We start from the raw sequence: 20,258 nt of genomic DNA on the forward strand, positions 1-20,258 counted from the left end.
AGGTCTTGAATGTGAAGCTGGTGCTGGGCCCGTGCTCTGAATGAGGAGGGCGAGGAGAGTGGCCTCGGGGAGATGTTCTGGGTGAAGGAAAGGCCTCAGTCACAGCTCGTGACGGGCCGGGCACTGGAGACAGAGATGCCATTCAAGGTGGCTGATGTAATGTCTTCAGAGAATTCTTGCGCTGTGTTGGGGAATTGTGTCTGCTGGTAGGAGCCACTTTCAGTAGTTCAACAGTAAGATTCATCGCCAAAGCTTCTTGCCAGGAAGCCATCAGTTGCTAGAAGAAGCCATCCCTGGGGATTTGATAGACAAAGTGCCTGTTAGTGTGGAAGTAGTTTCGGCACCAAGTATTCTAAATAATTAAAGCATTGCATCAGCCTCGGAGACCAAGAGACCATGTTGGAAGGAGACGCTGACCATAGTTTGCCATGTCCGTCAGGGAATACACTTTTCCCTTTGTCGCCTTATGAGCCAAAGGCAGGGGCTGGAGTCCAAGGCATCTGTAACCAAGGCTGATCTAAAGAATGCATCATTGCTTCAATATAGCTCATGACTCAAAGAAGTTACACCTTAGAGAAATATTTTAGGAGATAATAGAGAGTTCAATTTAAAAATACTCTAAGCACCTACATGATACAAGGCATTGGGTTTGCAACGATGGGGAATAAAATCCTGAGAACGTGTAGTTTCCAAAAATTCTTTTTCCAAAAAGGAAGCTAAAGGGATCACACACATAACTGAAGTTAAGTGTAGTCTGTAATATTATAAGAAAAGCTGCAAAGGGAGCCTTCAGAGAACTAGAGAGAGAATTTCCTTTATTACAAAGCGACCACCAAAGGCCGCCAGGGGAGAGTTGTATTTGATGGCTGCTATAGGAAAGTATAAAATTCACAAGCTTATTTGACACTAATAAGGGCCCTATGACGTGGTCATTACAAAATCAGGGACAAAGAATTGAGATGACATATTAGGAAACCACAGCTAAAATGCCCATGGCGAGGAATATTTTTCTCAAGATATTTTATAAAGTCACATGTCGTGTCATGAATTAATTTTTTTGCAGGCAAACTCTTTTATACTCACCCCTTGCCCTCACTCATGAAATCATGTGGCTGAATGACACGGTGACTGAGTTCATTCTGCTTGGGTTGACTCAGGATCCTGTGAGGAAGAAAGTGGTGTCGGTTGCATTCTTGTTTTTCTTCTTGGGGACGTTGCTGGGGAAGCTCCTGATTATGCCCACTGTCAAGGCCTGCCGGACACTTGGGAGTCAATGTTCTTCTTCCCTTTCCATTCGTCCTTATGTGACACCTGATTCTCTACTTCCATAGCCCCTAGAAGATTGCAGACGCCCTCCTGAAGAATGCCACTGTCACTTCAGTGAGTGCATAGTCCAAGTCTTTTCCTTCCATTTCTTTGGCTGCCTGGAGAGCTTCATCCTGTTCCTCATGGCCCTTGACCACTATGTGGCCCTCTGTAAGCCCCTGCATGACATGACCATTATGCGTTGATAGGCCTGTGGCGTGTTGGTAGCTGTGACCTGGGCGGGGTCCTGTGTGCATTCTTGAGCTCAGGTTTTTCTGGCCTTGAGTTTCCGTTCTGTGGTCCCAATGTAATTGATCACTATTTATGTGACCCGCAGCCCTTGTTGCAACTTGCTTGTACAGACACCTACGTGATCAGTCTGCTCTTGGTGTCCAACAGTGGGGCCATTTGTACCATTAGTTTCGTCCCTCTGATGTTCTCCTACATGATCATCCTGCATTCTCTGAGAAACCACAGTACTGGAGGGAGGAGGGAAGCCCTCTCCACCTGTGTCTCCCACATCATTGTGGTTGTCTTGTTCTTTGGTCTACGCATATTTATATACACCTGGCCCACGACCACTTACCCCATGGATAAGATGATAGCTGGTTTCTATACACTCGGAACACCTTTGCTCAACCCTTTGGTATATATGCTGAGGAATGCAGAAGTGAAAAATGCCATGAGGAAGTTCTGGAGCAAGAAGCTCGTCGCAGATGACAAATGATGAATGGAACTTTCAAACTTTTCTTCCTAGTTTGGACTGATCTAGAAGAAGCCCATAGAGGAGATTATTTCTTATTGTGGAGTTAATTTAATCCTAACTTGGGGCATGAGAATTAGTCAGCGTGACTACGTATACTGGGTGGTGTCGAGTCCATTTTGCTTATTTACATATTTTAATTTTCATTTATTGATTTTTAGAGGGAGAGAGAAAAACATTGATTTGTTGTCCCACTTATTTATGCATTTGTTGGTTGATTCCTGTATGTGCCCTGACTGGGGATCGAACCCACAACTTTGATGTATGGGGACGATGCTCTAACCAACAACTACCTGGCCAGGGCCCCAGTCAGATTTAAGTAGAAGATGATACAGCCCAGGAACAAACAGCCACCACTGTTCACTGCTGTGCCTCTGCTTCTCTCGCCTGCCTTCTGTCACTGGGATTTTGACCTGGTGTTTTCCCTGCCCGCCTTCATGTTGGCTTGTTGTGTTCTCTCTTCATGCTTACACTTCAGATGCTTAGACCCACCGCCTGGCAGGCTCTCCTGGCTTATTTGTTGGACACCGTGTCCCGTAATGCCTGAGCATAGACCTTGAACTTGGCTGTTCTTCCTGAGCTCAGAAGAATGCACCAGATTACAATAATAGCAGGATCTTCATGTTTTAAGGGACAGTGTATATCATCTAGATAATCTCCCTTCTATTTCTTGGGATTATATTTTGAATTTTTCTCACATGTTTACCTTCTAGAACAGTGAAAAAACACAGTGAAAAAGTCATATTTCTGAAGGAGTGTTGCTTTTTACATCTTAGAAGGCTTTTGGCTGTTGAGGTTGCATTCATTATTTTTTTTGTAAAAACTCTTCCCCCTCCCCAAAATGACCCGTTCGAATTTGGGGGAAGCATTAAGTTTTCTCTTGAGTCACACCAATTATAATAATTAGTTTGTAACATTGAGTTAATATGATTGTCACATAGACAGCAGAAAGTAAGGTAGATATATTTATGTGAGCTACAAGTAAAGGGTATAGCTGTTGATGGTAGGAAATTTAAAAATAACCAATTAAAGAAAAAAATGTTATAACCAGAGAAGGATTTTTAGGCTTTGAAACCAGAATAGTTACTTCACAGTCGTGAATTACTTTAGCGAGTTTTAATACAACCCAGAAAAGACCGTAACTTGAGAAGGACTGAGATATTTGGATGAACAATATACCAGTGCAACGGAGATGGAGGCCGCCTTTTGTCACTGTCAATGCTGCTGTCTCTAATCACAGGGTCACTAAGAATCTTTCTGATTTCAATTTGTTTCCTTATTTGCCTTTTCATCCACATCGGAAAGTCAACATGAGTATTTGTTTTAAATTTGGAACTTCTATTGCTATTGATAAATCACTAAATTATATTAAGATGACTAAATCTGTGTTAAATTTGTCGTACCAGGAACTTTAGAATTTCTTTAACTTGAGAAGGGACAGTCTATCTGTGTAGGAGTGGGAGCCTGTGAAAGTGGAGAGCGGGGTCCTGCAGGTACTGGGAGAGTGATGGATGGCTTGGGCGGTTGCAGGAAAAACAACAGAACGAGGAAAAGCTTTGTGGAAATAGGGACATTTAAGTCTGCCCTTAAGTATGTTAATAAAAAGATAAGCGCCTTCAACATTAATAACTAGCTTTGGACATGGGAGCAGAGGGAGGCTCTTAAGAAATATAATGAATGTGTTAGGGTTTGTCCCTGCATAGAAAGTAATACCTACTTTTAAGACCTTCTGGTCACTGACCGTGAAACGTACATTTAATATTTAACTTCATATATTTGAAGCAATTTAAAAGAATATTTTTTAAAAGCACACTTGAGTAGCCAAAGCAATAGCAAACTAGAAGCACCAGTGCATTTTTACTAGCCTTGTCCAAGAATTACCAGGGGGGTTGCCACTGAGATGGCACCCTGGTCCCTCTCGTGGCCTTAAATAGTCCTGACTCTGCGGCTTCTCCAGGAGCCCCTGAGCCCGTGCGCTTGGGGACCGGGGCCTTGTCGCTCATCGCTGCACCGAGGGGAGAGGCGACGTGAGCATTCGGCGTCTCCCCTGCAGCCTGCGACACAATTCTCATTCCGCTCTGAGTACACAGGAAGTTAATTTGCAAGACACATTTATTTTAAACATAATTTGAAGGCTGGCTGCAAAGCATGAGACGGTTTTCATTGCTCCCGCCAAGAGGCCTATTTGACGTAGAATAGACTTGGTGGTTGTCAGGAGCTCATGAAGACAAGGCTCTCCCTTCCAATACTCACTGGAATGAAGTGATGTTCAGCATGTGAGTTCTTATTTTTTCCTTCCCATCTTTCTTCCTTTTTTATCGTTGACGCCTGGCTCTATGTAAAGCCATCTCTTTGATTCGCTATAGAATCATCTGTCCCTATCTGCTGCTTTTCTAGGGGAATTCTATTTTTCCAGGAATATATGTTCTAATAACGTATCTGCTTGGTAACTATTTGTTTTATAACCTTTATGGGCTTCTAATTCATGTCCAAATTTTGCATTTTAATAGATTACAAAGCAACTGTAAGCGGTCTGTTCTAATAGAAAATGGACAAGAAGAATGATCTCTTGAAGTCTGGTTGCAAACTTGAGACTTAGATGCCAGGATAGGAGGCTGTGAGAAATTGTGGAATGTTTTTTGCTCTACTTCAGAGAGAAAAACAATGATGCAAAACTATAAAAGTTTGAAAAAGTTCTTAAATAATTGATGAAGACATCAATAAAGAGAATAAATATTGTAAGAACATGGAAAATGGATAATTTTGATAAATTGATAATTTAGTAAATCACTTGATTTAAAACATGAGGCATTTGCAGCTGGAAGAATCCATGAGTACTAATATTCCTTGTTCCTTAAGAGGAAATAGATACCCATGTATCTATAAAGCAGCACTGAGGTTATGTTCTTCCTTTCCAGTGACTAAATCTGTGATTTTCCCCTCAAAACAGATCTTAGTGATTTGTATCATGGTAGATGTGTCATATAGATCCAACATTTAAATTTCTGTCTACTTTTCCATGATAGGAACATACCACATCTTGTTTCTGTTCTATTGTCAGGTATTAGATCAGTTCTATTTTTCAAATTTAAATAAGTCTGCAGTAAATACACTTCTGAATGCTTTTTGGGTAGTTTTGCTCAGTTGCTCATCAAATTTTAGAGGAACAGACTTAAACATTTTATTTTTATGAGTTGATGAGTGAGAATACTGCTTCATTATTGTTTAATTTGCATTTCCCTGATTCTAATGCAAGTTGAGTATTTTTATATATGCTTTTGGCCAGTTGGAATTTCCTTTCTGTGTATTGACTAGTCAAAGGTTTTGCTCTTTTAGAAAATTGGGTTACTTACCTACATATTGTTGATTTGCAGGATTCATAAATATTTACTCTCACTTTGTCACTGTTTAAAATTTTTGATTCATATGGAATTTGTCATACAGAAATTTTAGATGTATTATGTGTATATGTTTTATAAATTTGCTGTTTGTGCTTTGCTTAAAGAAATGTTCCTACTTAAGATATAAACCCATTTTAATTTTTCTTAAATATTTTTTTCTCATTTTGTTTGATACATTTTTATCTTCAACCATCTAGAATATAATTTTTTGTGCCATGTGAAGTATATATATTTTTCTCCAGAGGGAGATTCAAAGTCCTAACATCAGTTACCAAGAAGTCCATTATTTCACATCAATTTGAAATTCCACCTTAGACATGGAATAAAATCCAGTATATTTATGTGTTTATTAACTGCCTTCAAGTCCACTGATGTGTCCTTACCAACGCCTCTTTCTCTGCTGTAGCTTTATAATATACTTCAGTTCTGAGAAGATGTCTATCCTCTTTGGTCTTCGTTTAAAAAGTTAGCTTAGGTACTCTGGATATTAGCTGTTTCTGAATAATGGAATCAGCTTTTCAAGTTTCATGAAAAACTGTCAGAATTTTCATTTTAATTATTGACTGTATTGATTAATTTGGAAAGAACTGACATCTTTTTATATTGATGTTCCTTAGCCATAGATGTGGTATGTCTTTTACTGTTGCAAACTCTTTATATCTTTAAGTACAATTCTATATTCAAGTAGGGAATTCTATTTTTAAGGCTAGGGTAGGTAACTCACAGTTAAAAGACTTTTTATTTATTTTAAACAAATCATACCACAGCTCAGGATAATTGTAATTGGAGTTTTGCTTGTGGGATAATGATTGTTCCAGAGATTTTGCAAGAAATTAGATCACAGGGTGTTAACTTGGGGTTGATGGATGGAATTCAAATCAAAAGTCCATGAAATCCCTAAAATCCTATTAAAAATCTCTTTGTATGTCAAATGTTCATTTTTCTAAAACAATTTCATAGGAACTCAGATGAAGCAAAATGCATTGTACAATTAGTATTATAACCCTTCACAAACAGGCTAATCTCATCAATGTGTAGGATTTAAAACTGAGCTTTGAGTTTAGCAATTTTGTGGTACATTTTAGATTGGATAGCAGAGAGGAAGTAAGAGATGTGTAATATTTTGCACCAAAGAAATACTTCTTTTGAACTAAAATATTCCAGGACTTGGGCCCAGGAGTGTGCAGTAAGCCTGGAAAGGCAAAAACATGGTTCGATTCAAAGAGCTACAAGGTGGTGAAACAGAGTGAAAAAGAATTTCTGGATGCAACTGCTCCTCCAAGGGCGCTGTCCTAAGGGAAGCACCAGAAAGGGTGACTGAGGACAACACTGTGAGGAGTCCTGGGTTCGACTGGAAGGTGAGCTGGGAAACAGGGTCAATTCCAGAAAGATGCAAGTGCACTAAAAGTCCCTCCAATGAGCAACACTGTCCCCCAAAGATCTCCTTGTTGCTCTTTCTCTCCCCTCATTTAAAAAAAATGTTCATGAAAAGGTACTTTTTATTATAACTTTTATTGAATTTATTGGGGTGACATTGGTTAATAAAATTATACAGATTTCAGGTGTACAATTCTACAAGACATCACCTGTATATTGTATTGCGTGTTCACCACCCGAAGTCAAATCTCCTTCCTTCACCATCAATCCCCCCTTTACCCTGTTCTACCTCCTCCACCCCCTTTCCCTCTGGTCATCACCTTACTGTTGTCTGTGTGAGATTTTAAATTTTTCTTTGCTTAATCCCTTCACCCTGAAAAAGGTGCAAAGGTTCTAAAGGCACTTTCTGAAATTGTCACCCAGAGGTCCAGTATTTAAAATTATGGGCTCGATGAAGTCTAAGGACATTACTGAACTTTTTAGATTTAGTACAGATTTGGTCACAGGAAAGGACTGAGAATTCTAGTGACTTCACAGCCCTTGACGAACAGATAACTTTGGTGCTGGTGTCTACACATCAGAGATTTAAAAATCACTCTTAAGATATAATATGAAATTGCATCTCAAAACTTTCCTGAAAAAGGACATTTCATCTTTCAAGCATTCATTGGGCTCTTCATGGTACATGTGGGACTTTGAGATTTATTGTGACTGCAATTAATTGATTATTCTATTATTGTTACAGTCTATTTGTCCTAATGAACTGTACTCCAGTTGTGGGTAGAGAGTGAATGTATTTTGTACACTGCTTACCCTTAGCACAGTTACTGTGATTATGTCATAATAAACGATCAATGAATATTTATTGACTAGATCAGTGACTTTTAAAATAAATTAGTAATTTCAAAAAGTTGAGTGTTTCAGGTATATTAACTCCCCACTCTAACTGATCAAACCCACAGAAGCCATGGGGCATGACAATGTCACAGAATTCATCCTGTTGGGACTTTTTAGTGGCGAGGAAGCGAAGGTGGCCTGCTCTGTGCTCTTCTCGCTGTGCTACGTTGCAGTTCTTGTGGGAAACCTGTCCATTCTTCTCACCATCCGGGGCAGCTGCCTCAGTGAAAAGCCCATGTACTTTTTCCTCAACTACCTGTCCTTCATGGATGTCTGCTTCACCTCCACGGTGGTCCCCAAACTGATCACAGACTTACTGGCCCAGCGGAGGACCATCTCCTACCACAGCTGCATGGCCCAGATGTTTTATGCGCACTTCTTTGGCGCCACTGAGATCTTCATCTTGGTGGCCATGGCCTACGACCGCTATGTGGCCATCTGCAGACCCCTTCACTACATGGTCATCATGAGCAGGCGGGTGTGCTATGTCCTTGTGGTGGCCTCTGTCGTGGGGGCATTTATCCATTCAATCCTGCAGGTGCTGATTGTTGTCCAGCTCCCCTTCTGCGGCCCCAACCAGGTAGACCACTATTTCTGTGACGTGTTCCCCCTGCTGGAGCTGGCCTGTGCCGACACGAGCCTGTTGGTGATCGCGATCATCGCCACCACGGGGGTGCTGTCCATTCTGACCTTCGTTGCCTTGGTGATTTCTTACATCATCATCCTGTCCACCCTGAGGACACGCTCCTCCCAGGGCTGCCGCAAAGCCCTCTCCACCTGCGGCTCGCACATCACCGTCGTGTTCATGTTCTTCTTGCCCCTCATCTTCACCTACGTCCCTGCCGTCGATTCCGTCAGTAACGACAAGGTCTTTGCCCTGTTTTACACCATGATCGCCCCCATGTTTAACCCTCTCATCTACACGCTGAGAAACACGGACATGAAGAACGCCATGAGGAAAGTGTGGTGCCGAGACACGCGACTGGAAGGAAAATGAAGCCTGTGGCCTATGAGCCCTTCGCAGGCCCCCTTCCAGGCACGGAATTGTTAATGTTGGCAAACAGCAGGCACCGAGCTGGCGTGCTGCCCCCAAAGGCCGCAGGCTTGAAGGGAGGAGTCCCTCAGCCACTCTCTCTTCCTTTACCTTTCTAAGCCTGGATACAAGGGCAGCACATCGGCCAATCTTCAGGTCCCCTCCAGCTCGACATTCTGGAATTTATGTCTGGCATTCTGGAATATTCTGTCCATCATAATCCCAGGCATAGCACGCATTACAGCACTTCTGTCAGGGCAAATTGTAAAGACTGCGTGGTTTGGCAGCTGTGCCCTACTTTAGGAAACATATCTTGACTGAGACACCTCTCAGAGATAGACAGAGTCCTAAACACTTTCATTTTTTGAGGTTTCCATTGCAATGAAAAGGTAAAGCAATGCCAAAATATTTACAAGTGTTGCTATATATTTTAACTCCTTACAATAAAAAAAATCACACTTCTAAAATGATGCAATGCAATGTAATTATACTATTTGCGCTGTGCTTCTAGAAGTTGTTGTAATTAATTCTTAGTACTCTATCGGTGGTGTATTCCTGTAATTAGACATGTGTGCTGCCTGAAAAATTAGGGAGCTTAGAGCCTAAAGGCAGGAAGAAAAATAATGCAGTATATTGAGTAGGAGGTAAAGACAAAAGCAGATCAGGCCAGGGTTTAGTTTTGATGTTGACCTTGCGGCGGTCACTCCTGGTGCCATTGGCCAATTCAAGAAGGTGAAGATGAACAAAAACATCTACAGGGGCTTGGGCGGCGTCTGCCTCTGGCGCTCATGTCAATAAGCCTGTTATTGTTGTGTCTGGAGGCCACGCTCTGTGGCAGTGAATAAAATTTGCTTAGTGTGACAAATTTACTATTTGGTTTCTCCCAAAGAAGACAGGCCTTTCAGAAGTCTTTTTGTATGTGGCTCATATTTACCTTTTGTTAACTCCCTTCTCATAATTTATCAACAAAGGAGGGGTGAAAAGGAATCTGCCCGGGTGTGGTTAATATAACGTCTTCCTTTCCTATGTGTTTTCCATGGAAATAGTGGGAGGGAGACTGGCTGCGTAGGAAGGTATTTGGAATTTGTGCTTTATGTATATAACCAAGGTCATGTGCTGTATTCAGTGTCTGTTCTCTCTAGGTTGGCGTTTTCTACTGCTTTTTTAAAAATACCCAACACTAAGTATACTGGAGGTTTTATTAATTCAAGGATGTGCCTCAGAATTTCCGCTTCTACAGGTTAATCATGTTCTTGGATCAGCCAGCTCAATAATGCCACGTAGCAAACCATTTCAAAACTCCTGGCTGATACGAGAAGCATTTAATTCTTGCTCATGTGTCTTTGGGTAAACTGGGGTTCAGCTGATCTAGGTTGGGCTTAATTCCAGACCTCAGGGTAGGTTCTGATGTACTTCATGTAGCTTTTGGTTTTCTCATGGAAAAATAGAAGTGGTAGTTTTTGCTGAAATGGAGATTTTGTGTTCTGTACATGTTCTGTACTATTGACTGTTATGGAATGTTCAGTGTTGTATCTCTCTATGCTGTGCACTCAACTTGCAGATTTTTTTAATACTAAAAATGTAGAATAAAGACTATTTTGAAGAGCTGAGTTAAGTGATGAGATGGCATTACACAAAAAAGCAAACCAAAACAAACAAACAAAAAATCCCAAAACAGCTGATTGCCGTGCAGGAGCTGGACACATCAGAACACTGTCAAAAGGAGGCTACTATAGGTGCCCACTCAGGTGCTATAAAAACGGTGAAATCCTGGAGACTCTGACATGTGATAAATGTTTTAATCTCCTAGATATGTTTAAATGAGAAAAGGGATGACATATGGAGAACCGTCAAAGCTTATCTTTACATATTCAATTGAGCAGTGCATGGAAACCTGTTTAAAATATTTTATGCTACAACTACTGATTAGAAAATATTGGAAGACATATTTTTATTTTTTCCAATATGAAATAAACTAATTTATTCATTTAGAAAATGAGAAGGGGTTGCCACTTACTTTTGCCAGTGAAAGTTCTAATCAAAGTTACATCTTCCATCTTGTAACAACAAGGTTTTAAGACTACAAAGCTGGCATTCAGTGTTGTGATCATACTCCTATGAGTTAAAATAGCATTGTTGACCAGACTCAACCCCACTGGAACTGGGGAGAGTCTGAGTTCTCACGATTCTTGGTCATCTCCTTCCAAGGAACCAAGAGGAGACTCTGAGCCTCTCTGATTGGGAATGACTCTGAGGGACTTTTGTGAACAAGAATACATTTATAAAGCCACTAGTGGAAACTTGAACACTATTTCACATGTTCTACATCTTGGTCTTTTAGAGTAATGAGTCTCTCAGTTTTTTCATTCTTAAGGACTTCAGACCTTCAATGTCACTAATATATCCCTTGATATCCAAGGCTTTAACATAAAGACATAAAAAAGCAAGAGTATTGTGGAGAAAAGTTATCAGATGGCTAACATTTATTTTCCATAGTTTTCTAAATCCAGTTCAAGTTTAGCTCCCTTTGGGTTGGTTAGCAGAACAGATGGGGATATATATCCAAAGGCAGGGCTCTTTGTATTTCATTGACTCATAGACCTCTTATGCTCTAAGAACATCAAGTATTATCTAGTCTCAGTGTTTCCAAATCTAAGTGCCCAGATGTGCCATGGACTGCATAAAAATTACCAGAGAACCTTGTTAAAAATACAGATTTTTGTATACCCTTTAACCCTGGCTTACTGTATTGGAAACTCTTAGAATACATACTATTATCTGTTCAAGAATCTCTCAAGTGAACTCCAGTGATCAGCCAAGGTTGAGAAGCACTGATATACCCATCATTTTAGAATTGAGCAAATGGAGTCCCACAGAGACCTAGTGAGTATATGTCCAAGCTGGGGCAATAAACATGGATTTATATGGTTCCAGGGCAGGGGTTTCTAAGTTATAACTTTTAATCCAGATGCCTTGCTGCCTTTTGATTTTGCCTATCTTTAATTTTATGAATATATTAACATCAGAAGTAATTTTTAGAAGCACTTTACATAAAGTTCACACACGTACACCCCCCCCCCCCAGACACACACACTTGCACCCCCTCAACCATAAACACATACCCAGGCATGGACAGTATCCTAAATAATCAGATTTGTGGAAAGGACAATGAAACAATTGCAGACGTAATTAATGATGTGTTCATTTGCTATAGAAAAATAAAACTCAGACTGCATGAAGGAGAAATGTAACTTCAGGGCCAGTATCAGTTCACATAAGAAAGACATGCTCGTTTGTCCAGAATGAGTCTTCTGGAATCCATAGCTGGAAATCGGGTTATAGTAGAGCTGCTTGGTTCAAATATTGGAGAAAATACAGCTCCCAACCATGCATTTCAGCAAATTGTGTTTACCCTGCCAGCTGAGTCACTGTCACCTATTCTTCACAAATTAAGTAAAGACCAGAGTCAGCAGAAGCATATTAATGGGATGTTACAATTAGAAGGGGGATCTCAGTGGTCATTTTTCTCAATTTCCTTATTGTTTGGGTAAAGAAAATGACTCCTAGAGACAAGACCAGAGGATGAAATTGATTTTTGAGAGAGAGAGAGAGAGAGAGAGAAACATTGACTTGTCCCTCTTACTTATGCATTCATTGGCTGCTGCCTGTATGTGCCCTGACCGGGATTGGGACGGTGCCACGCTCTAACCAACTGAACTACCTGCCTGGGGCCCAAGTGTTTCGTTTTTTTGAGCCTTTGTTTTATCTTTTACATTCTGCAGACATGTCTCCTTCCATTCCAACGTTATTAGGTTTAATTTTTACTCTGTTTGGGGGAACTTACATAAAAATGCTTGAGTTCAGATCTCTGTTATTTTTCATGTATCCTTTCATTCAGGCAACATATACATAGTGAGTGCTTAGTATGCACCAACCACAGTTCTAAACACTAGAAAACAGCCTTAAGAACTCCACAGTAAACTCATTCTTTAAAGAAAATGGCAAAAAGGCAAACGTGAAGAGAAAATAATGGTGCTAAGTATGACCATGATGAGCTTCTGAATTTGAATAAGATTTCTCTGGTCTAAATATTCCAGAAAATTATCTGATTATGAAATATTAGAACAAATATAATAATAGTAATGATAAATAATACCTTACTTTTGTAGAATGTGGTGTTCTCTCATTTTTCCTCCCCCAAACCCCATGAGGTTGTTAGGGTCTTCATTGTACAGATGAGAACGTTTAAGATTATCCAGTTTGAACTGTTACTTTTATTTATCATCAGCTTCCCAGAAAACCTTCCTGCTCCATAGTTTCTTCATTACATTCTTTACTTCCGCATTTCTCATTGTATAAATCAGCGGATTTAACATGGGGGTGATAATGGTGTAAAATACAGCCACCATCTTATCTTCTGAAAAGGTAGTGTCAGGGCGCATATACATGAAAGTACAGGGACCGAAGAAGATGATGACCACGGCGATGTGGGAGCCACAGGTGGAGAGAGCTTTGCGCCTGCCTTCTGTTGACTGCTTTCTCAGGGACACCAGGATGACAATATAGGAGATCAGCAAGATAACAAAGCTCCCCAGAGCGATGGTACCACTGTTGGCTGTCACAACAACACCAACAACATACGTGTCCGTGCAGGCAAGTTTCAGCACAGGGTGGACATCACAAAAGTAGTGATCGATCTCATTGGGTCCACAAAAGGGTAGTTGGACTACCAGGGCCACTTGGACAATGGAGTGTATGAACCCACCTAACCAGGTGCCCAGCAACAGTTTATTGCATCTGTCCCGGCTCATGATAGTCATATAGTGCAGAGGTTTACAAATAGCCACGTAACGGTCATAGGCCATCACAGTGAGAATGAATATCTCTGTGCAACCAAAGAAATGTACCCCAAAGACTTGCAACATGCACCCTTCATAGGAGATAGTTTTGCTCTTGGCCAACAGGTCAACAATCATCTTAGGAGCTGTGACTGAAGAGTAACAAATGTCCACAAAAGACAAGAAGCTGAGGAAGAAGTACATAGGAGACTTGAAAAGGTTGCCCATGTAAACTGTCAGCATGATGAGGAGGTTCCCCAGCAGAATGACCATGTAGAAGAAAGAAAACACCACGGAACAAACTTCTTCAACCTCTAGGTTTTGAGAAAGACCCCAGAAAACAAATTCAGTTACGTTGTTTATTTTTTCCATGAAATTAGTTTCTCAGGCCAAGTTCCCAAGAGACAGTTAAATTATCTGAAAGAAAAACATAACAGAGACCACCAATATTTATTTCTAACTCAAACAAATAATCGCAGTAGTTGAAAATAGAAAAATGGGTACTTACAGCTGCTTGGCAGGCTTACCCAAAGAAATTGGAGTGGGCACATTCTGAGCATCCTACCTGATTATGATAGTCCATTCCTTCACTTCAGATGAGAAAACAAAATCCAGGGAGATCATGCAAATCCTCTAAGCCACACGTCTAGCCAAGACTCTTACCCCTCACCTCGTGTGAAGGTGGTTCTGATCTATTTGTTTCTAAAAATCGACTTCTTATTCTGTAGGAGGCACTCAACCTAATTCTGACACAACTTTTGTGTTTGGGGATATGGTAGCATTTATATATCTGGGAAAGTTTGTCTTATTTTTGACACAGAAACAAAAACATACGCCCATATATCCCTCCCGAATATGGCCATGAGTGTTTCAGGTAGTTGAGAAAGGGTGACTTCTGCAGGTTGTTCTTACGAAACACTGATCTTTGTGTGTGTGAATTCATGGTCCCCTATTTGGTATCCAGCTCTTACAGTCCAGAGGCGGTGTGGTGCAGTAGAAAGAAGACCAAAATTATACAAAGCCGATTCTGAGATAAGGGTGCTGTAACTCCAGATGCATCATTTAGCTTCTCAGGGCTTCCGTTTCCCATTTGTGAAATGAGAAGGCTTAACTTCACTATTATCATATTAACAGTTATTTCTACCATAAAAATTAAATCTATTCTGTCAGCCTGGAATGGTCTTAAAACCCTGATAAGGAGGCAGAGATAAGAGGAGATAAAGCAACAGCAACAACAACCACAACAGCCAGCACCCAGCTGGAGACAGATCAGACCTGTTTGATTTGAAAGAAAGGGAAGTGAAGTCTCAGGTAATTTCTCCATCTTCAAACCCAGTGTTTGAGGATTCTTCAGGAATTACTTTAACTTGGTATTTTAAACATTTGTCTGTTAACTGAACCCCCCCAAAACCCCACAAAAAGAGCAATAAAGGAAGGACTCTGCCCTTAATGTCAGCATTCCTTCATGCACCTATTTTTAAAATTACCTTTCAAAAATTAAATTTATTGGGGTGACATTGGTTAATAAGATTATACAGATTTCAAGTGTCCATTTATATGATACGGGATCAGTATATTGCATAGTGAGCCCACCACCCAAAGTCAAACCTTCTTCGGTCCCCATGTATTTGGCCCCCTTTACTCTTTACTACCCCTGTCCCTTCCCTCTGGTCACCACCATACTCTTGTCTGCATCTCTTCATGCATCTTTTTTAATCTTTCAATTTTATGCTAGTTTATATTAGGTTTCCACTATAATTATGTATTATAATTACAAATATGAATGAAGTGTTTCTGGACGAGGTCACCACGGAAAGATACTTTGCAGGGGTTTAGGAAGAGGGCAGATTTAATTTGAACGGCTGGGTCTTCAGTGGTGGAACCCCAGGTGCTCTAGCAGGTCACTGGGATGCAGGTGCGGAATGGGGCACGTGGAATAGTTTTGACTAAAGGGGCTTGGAAGCTATTTCTCCAGCCAAAGCCACAGCTGGGAACGAGTGCTTTAGTTACAGGCTAGGACAGGATTACACAGTGTCTTCAGTATCCATCAGAAATTTTGAATGTCTGTCAAGTTCCGTGCTCTCGGCTCTCCCTTTGCAGCAATGCTGTACCTGGTGTGTCCAGCGTTGGGGAAACTACAGGGCTGGTTTTCATCAGGTCTGTCTATTAGAGTAGGTAGAGTGGTCATTACAGGTACGTCTTCTCTTAGACAGTGCAAAGTAATGATAACAATAATAATGGGAGTAACAGTAATAACAACAATTCAAGTTCAGACTCAAACACAGTCCCCTGTTTTTACATTCTTTGGATTTTCCTTCTGAATTAAAAAAAAAAGATGATTTCCCACTGAGAAAGCCCTTCAATTTAAGAGAGCTCAAATAGCAGTTTTTGACAACTGTGAATTATGCTGTTTGGTTCTAATCTAGAAGAAACTGGGCAAGTAAACACAGGCCTGGGGGTTGGGCCTCCACAGTCCATACCGTGAGGTCCTAGAGGAATCCTCCTTCCTCCTGGAATCAAGACTCACCTCAAAGAACTCCTTCCTCCACTTTCTGAGCATTTAAAACATGACGACTCCTCAAGTTCCTTTGAAATCACTGGCGTTTTCTTAGTTACAATCGTGCCACCCTATCTCATAGACAAGTCTGGATGCACTTTATTATCTTTATCTTAATAACTTTATTCTCACTTTATTTTTGAGAATGAGGGTCTTGCAATTATATTACAGGTTTTCCAAATATAGCAATTTGACTGAATTTCCCTTTTCCACAAACTTTTTACATTAGTTTCAGAAGGAAAAATATCTCACCAGTATTGTCCAGAGATTGAGTTTTGCTTTATTTTTCTATCTCTCCTGAGATAATTTTGGTGCAGCTGCCCCAAAATAAAGTAAGAATGAAGCCTTAGAAACTGCTTTGTGAATAATTACTACCAGAGAATTCCTGACCTCCCCAAAGTCAAAGGCTGATAGAAAGCAAGTCTTTCTTATTCAGGTTCTGTCTCTCACCTACTGAAATCTGCCATTTCACAGTATTGTTGGCAACACACGGTCTTTTCTCTACTTTTATAAGGTCTTTTTAAAGAAAGCCCTGCAAAATGGTAATGACCTTGGGGAAAGTCTTCCCCCTAGTCTCTTTCCATAAGCAGAACCATGCCAGAGAACTAAGTGTGAGCTTTAATTCCCAGATGACTTTCTGACTTTTAAAAAAAAATCTAAAACTATTTATTATTTGCTAAATTTAAAACTCAATCAATTCTTACATTTAGCCCTGTAACGCTAATTGAGAGTATAGCAAAAGAAACAACCAACAAAATGAAAAGTCAACCTATCAAGTGGGAGAAAATATTTGGAAACCATCTATCTGACAAGGGGTTAATGTCCAAAATATATAAAGAACATATATGATTCAGTACCCCAAAGCAAATAACATTCTCCCAAAGACATACAAACAGGCCCTTGAAAAGGTGCTCAAAATCACTAATCATTAGGGACATGCAACTCAAAACCGTAAGGAGATGTCACCTCACACCTGCTAGAATGACTGTCAAAAAACACACAAGAGATAAGAATTGTTGGTGAGGCTGTGCAGAAAAGGGAAGCCTTGTGCATTGTTGAGGGGGATGTAAATTGGTGCAGCCACTACAGAAAACAGTGTGGAGGCTCCTCAAAAAATTAAAAATAGAACTACCCTATGATCCAGCAATCCCACTTCTGGGTGTTATCCAAAGGAAAAGAAAACAAGATCTCGAAGAGATTTTTGCAGTTCCATGTTCATGGCAGCATTACTCAAAATAGCCAAGATATGGCAACAATCTAAGTCTCTGTCAAAAGATGACTGGATAAAAGAAAAAAAAAGGTATGTATGACAATGGAATATTATTCAGCCATGAAAAAGAAGGAAATCCTGCCACTTGTGACAACATGGATAGACCTCGAAGAGGTTATGATAAGTGAAATAAGTCAGAGAAAAACACACCTTACATGATATCACTTACATGTGAAATCTAAAATAGTAGAACTCATAAAAACAGAGCAGAATGGTACCACTGGCTGGGGTGATGAGGGAAATGGGGGAGATTCTGTTCAAAGGGTACAAACTTCCAATTACAAGACATAAACTCTGGGGATCTAATATACATCAGTGATTATACTGTATTAATATCTTGAAATACAGTTATATACTGTTATATACTTGAAAGTTGCTAAAAAGTAAATCTTAAATGTTTCACAAAAAAGAAATGGTAATTATGTGATGTGGTAGAGGTGCTAGCTAATATTATGGTGGTAATCATTTTGTAATATATAAGTGTATCAAATTAATAGGTTGTATACCTTGAACTTATATATTAATTATATCTCAATAAAGCTGGAAAAAAAGAAACAACACCTCACATCTATCAGAGGACTGGTGGCCATTATTAAAAGACTCAAGATAAGTGTTGGTGAGGATGTGGAGTGAAGGAAACCCTTGTACACTTCTGGAAGAGATTTAAATTAGTACAGTCATTATTTAAAAAGAGTATGGCGTCTCCTCCAAAAATAAAAACAGAACTACCATATGATCCATCAGTCCTACTGTTGGGCACATATCAAAGGATATGAAAAATGATCATGAAGGGATGCCTGCACTCCGAAATTTATTGCAGCGTTATTCATAATAGGCAAGGTCTGGATACAACCTCATGATCCTTGACTAATGAATGGATATGGGAAATATGATACAGACACAGACTTAAAAAAGAGGGAAATCCTGCTGTTTATAAGAACATGTTGGAGCTGGGGGCCATCAGGTTAAGTGGAATAAGCAAGGCACAGAATGGGAAACACTGTATGGCCTCACTTACACGTGGAAATGATACAGAAGCAGAGAGTTGAATGGTGGTTCCCAGGGGCTAGGGGCTGTGGGAAACGGATAGATGCTGGTAAAAGGGCACAGGCTTTCAGTTACGTGGAATTAAGTTCTAGAGGTCTAACATATAGCATGGTGACTATAGTCAACAATACCACACTGTATACTTGAAGTTGGAAAGACAGCTCAGGGGCTAAGTGATACCCATTGATAAGTGGCACTGCCATGACTGGGCATGTGTGTTTGCCCCCCAGATGTAGCATTCATTACATATGTGTCCTTGTATATTTTCATAGGATCTGTGTCAATCCTAAGAGTGTGAACTCAGTTATGCTGTTATTTTCCTGCATTGTTTTAGCCAAAGCGAAGAAAGCACAGGTTAGAAACAGTTAACCTACAAAATGTAAATCATAATCTTTATTAATCTATTTATCTTATTGCATATGAAACAATGAAATATATGAATAATGAAAATTTAAATAATTCTTTAGTAGGCATAATAAACATTAATTGAAGGAATCTAACATGAGCGGAGAACTTTCTGAGCTGAATGTCTTTCTTTAGTTTTTAGCTAGCACCTATTAGGGTAGCATGTTGCAAAATACAGAGCACTTAGGCACGGTTTATCTTAGTATCCTTTCACATTGCTTGAACCTGGTAGTCCAGTTATAAAGTAACCTTCTAGTAAATATTTTGAGCATTCAAAAACCGATATAGAAACATTTGATAGTGTCTTTAGTGAAACCTAAACACACACTCAAGGTCAGAGACAGGGAGAGTGAGAGAGAGAATGTAATTCTACAGACGTAATTGTGCTTGCATACTATTTATAATCCAGTTTCTGTCCTAGCCACAGCAGCTCTGTCTGGTAACTTGGATCTAAAGGAAATCTGACCTGGTGGGCTTATGATTTGGGAAGGTAAATAAAAAACAACAACAAACCAACTTACAAGGAAGAGTCAGAGCTCTAGAATAAAAGAAATTCAGTTTTTTAATGTATTCACTATTAAGTATTTAATTAATCATGTGAGCCTGGACATCTCTAAGAATAAGAGAGTGCTGGGAATATAGGTTGTGATTTGACTAGTTTGGATATTAAAAGTATTCCACTTGCCTTCAAACTATTTCTCTGAGCACCTGACCTCTCATTGTTCATGTGAACCTTGGTTGAGTAACAGGTGTCCATTGTCCCTGCAGTGACACTAGGTTGTTTTCGTCTATGAATGGTCAATGGACTGTGCTAAGTGAAATGTGAATTCAAGAAGCTGAAATGGTAGATTCTGAACAGCATTGGAGTGACCAGAATTTTAATGAGGAAAGAGAGACAACACTGAGAGGAAGGAACAGGGTACACTGACAACTGAAACAGAAGAGCACTTGTGGTGAATTTCTTTTCCATGACCCTGTCTGAATGTATGATATCAGTTGAATATGTTTTTGTCTTGATTGTACAGATAGCAGGTTGGCTGCGGTTAAAGTTAAATACAGGCTTCTTCTCTGAATTTTATAGACTAATGTGTTTTGAGATTATGGAAGTAATAAATTCAGGAAGTTGCCCATCGAGGTGTGATAGGATGTTCAAAAGGGACAGGAAGGCAGCGGCAGGTAATTGATACTTAGCTGGATAGCAAATTTCAAATAAGAAAAAAATCATTATCCAAACTTTCCATAAAAAATTGACAAAGCATTGATTAAGAATAAAAGTGATTCACAGGTTACCAAGAAAGTGAGAAAACCCAAAATGAAAGGACAAATAAGCCTGTTGCAGTAACCACTACCATGATCACTATTTTC

The 20,258-nt window shown here is 39.9% G+C and overlaps 2 protein-coding genes and 1 pseudogene across 3 annotated transcripts; 2 read left to right on the top strand and 1 right to left on the bottom strand.

Moving 5' to 3' along the window:
* Positions 1-1,106: 1,106 nt before the first annotated feature.
* LOC308565784 (olfactory receptor 4C16-like) lies at positions 1,107-2,032 on the top strand (annotated as a pseudogene). The gene has a single exon. The product of its transcript is annotated as an olfactory receptor 4C16-like (transcript).
* A 5,781-nt stretch (positions 2,033-7,813) lies between these two features.
* Positions 7,814-8,740, top strand: LOC308565785 (olfactory receptor 4P4-like; the record flags this gene model as incomplete). The annotated part of the gene is made up of 1 exon (XM_081155387.1): positions 7,814-8,740. One exon carries the CDS (start codon positions 7,814-7,816, stop codon positions 8,738-8,740), a length of 927 nt encoding a protein of 308 aa, XP_081011513.1.
* Positions 8,741-13,050: 4,310 nt separating this feature from the next.
* Positions 13,051-13,986, bottom strand: LOC308565773 (olfactory receptor 4S2; the record flags this gene model as incomplete). Its single annotated transcript, XM_081155376.1, has 1 exon — positions 13,051-13,986. One exon carries the CDS (start codon positions 13,984-13,986, stop codon positions 13,051-13,053), a length of 936 nt encoding a protein of 311 aa, XP_081011502.1.
* Positions 13,987-20,258: the final 6,272 nt, after the last annotated feature.

The sequence above is a fragment of the Miniopterus schreibersii genome (genome assembly GCF_964146895.1).
Source record: "Miniopterus schreibersii genome assembly, chromosome: 12".
Classification (NCBI taxonomy): domain Eukaryota; kingdom Metazoa; phylum Chordata; class Mammalia; order Chiroptera; family Miniopteridae; genus Miniopterus; species Miniopterus schreibersii.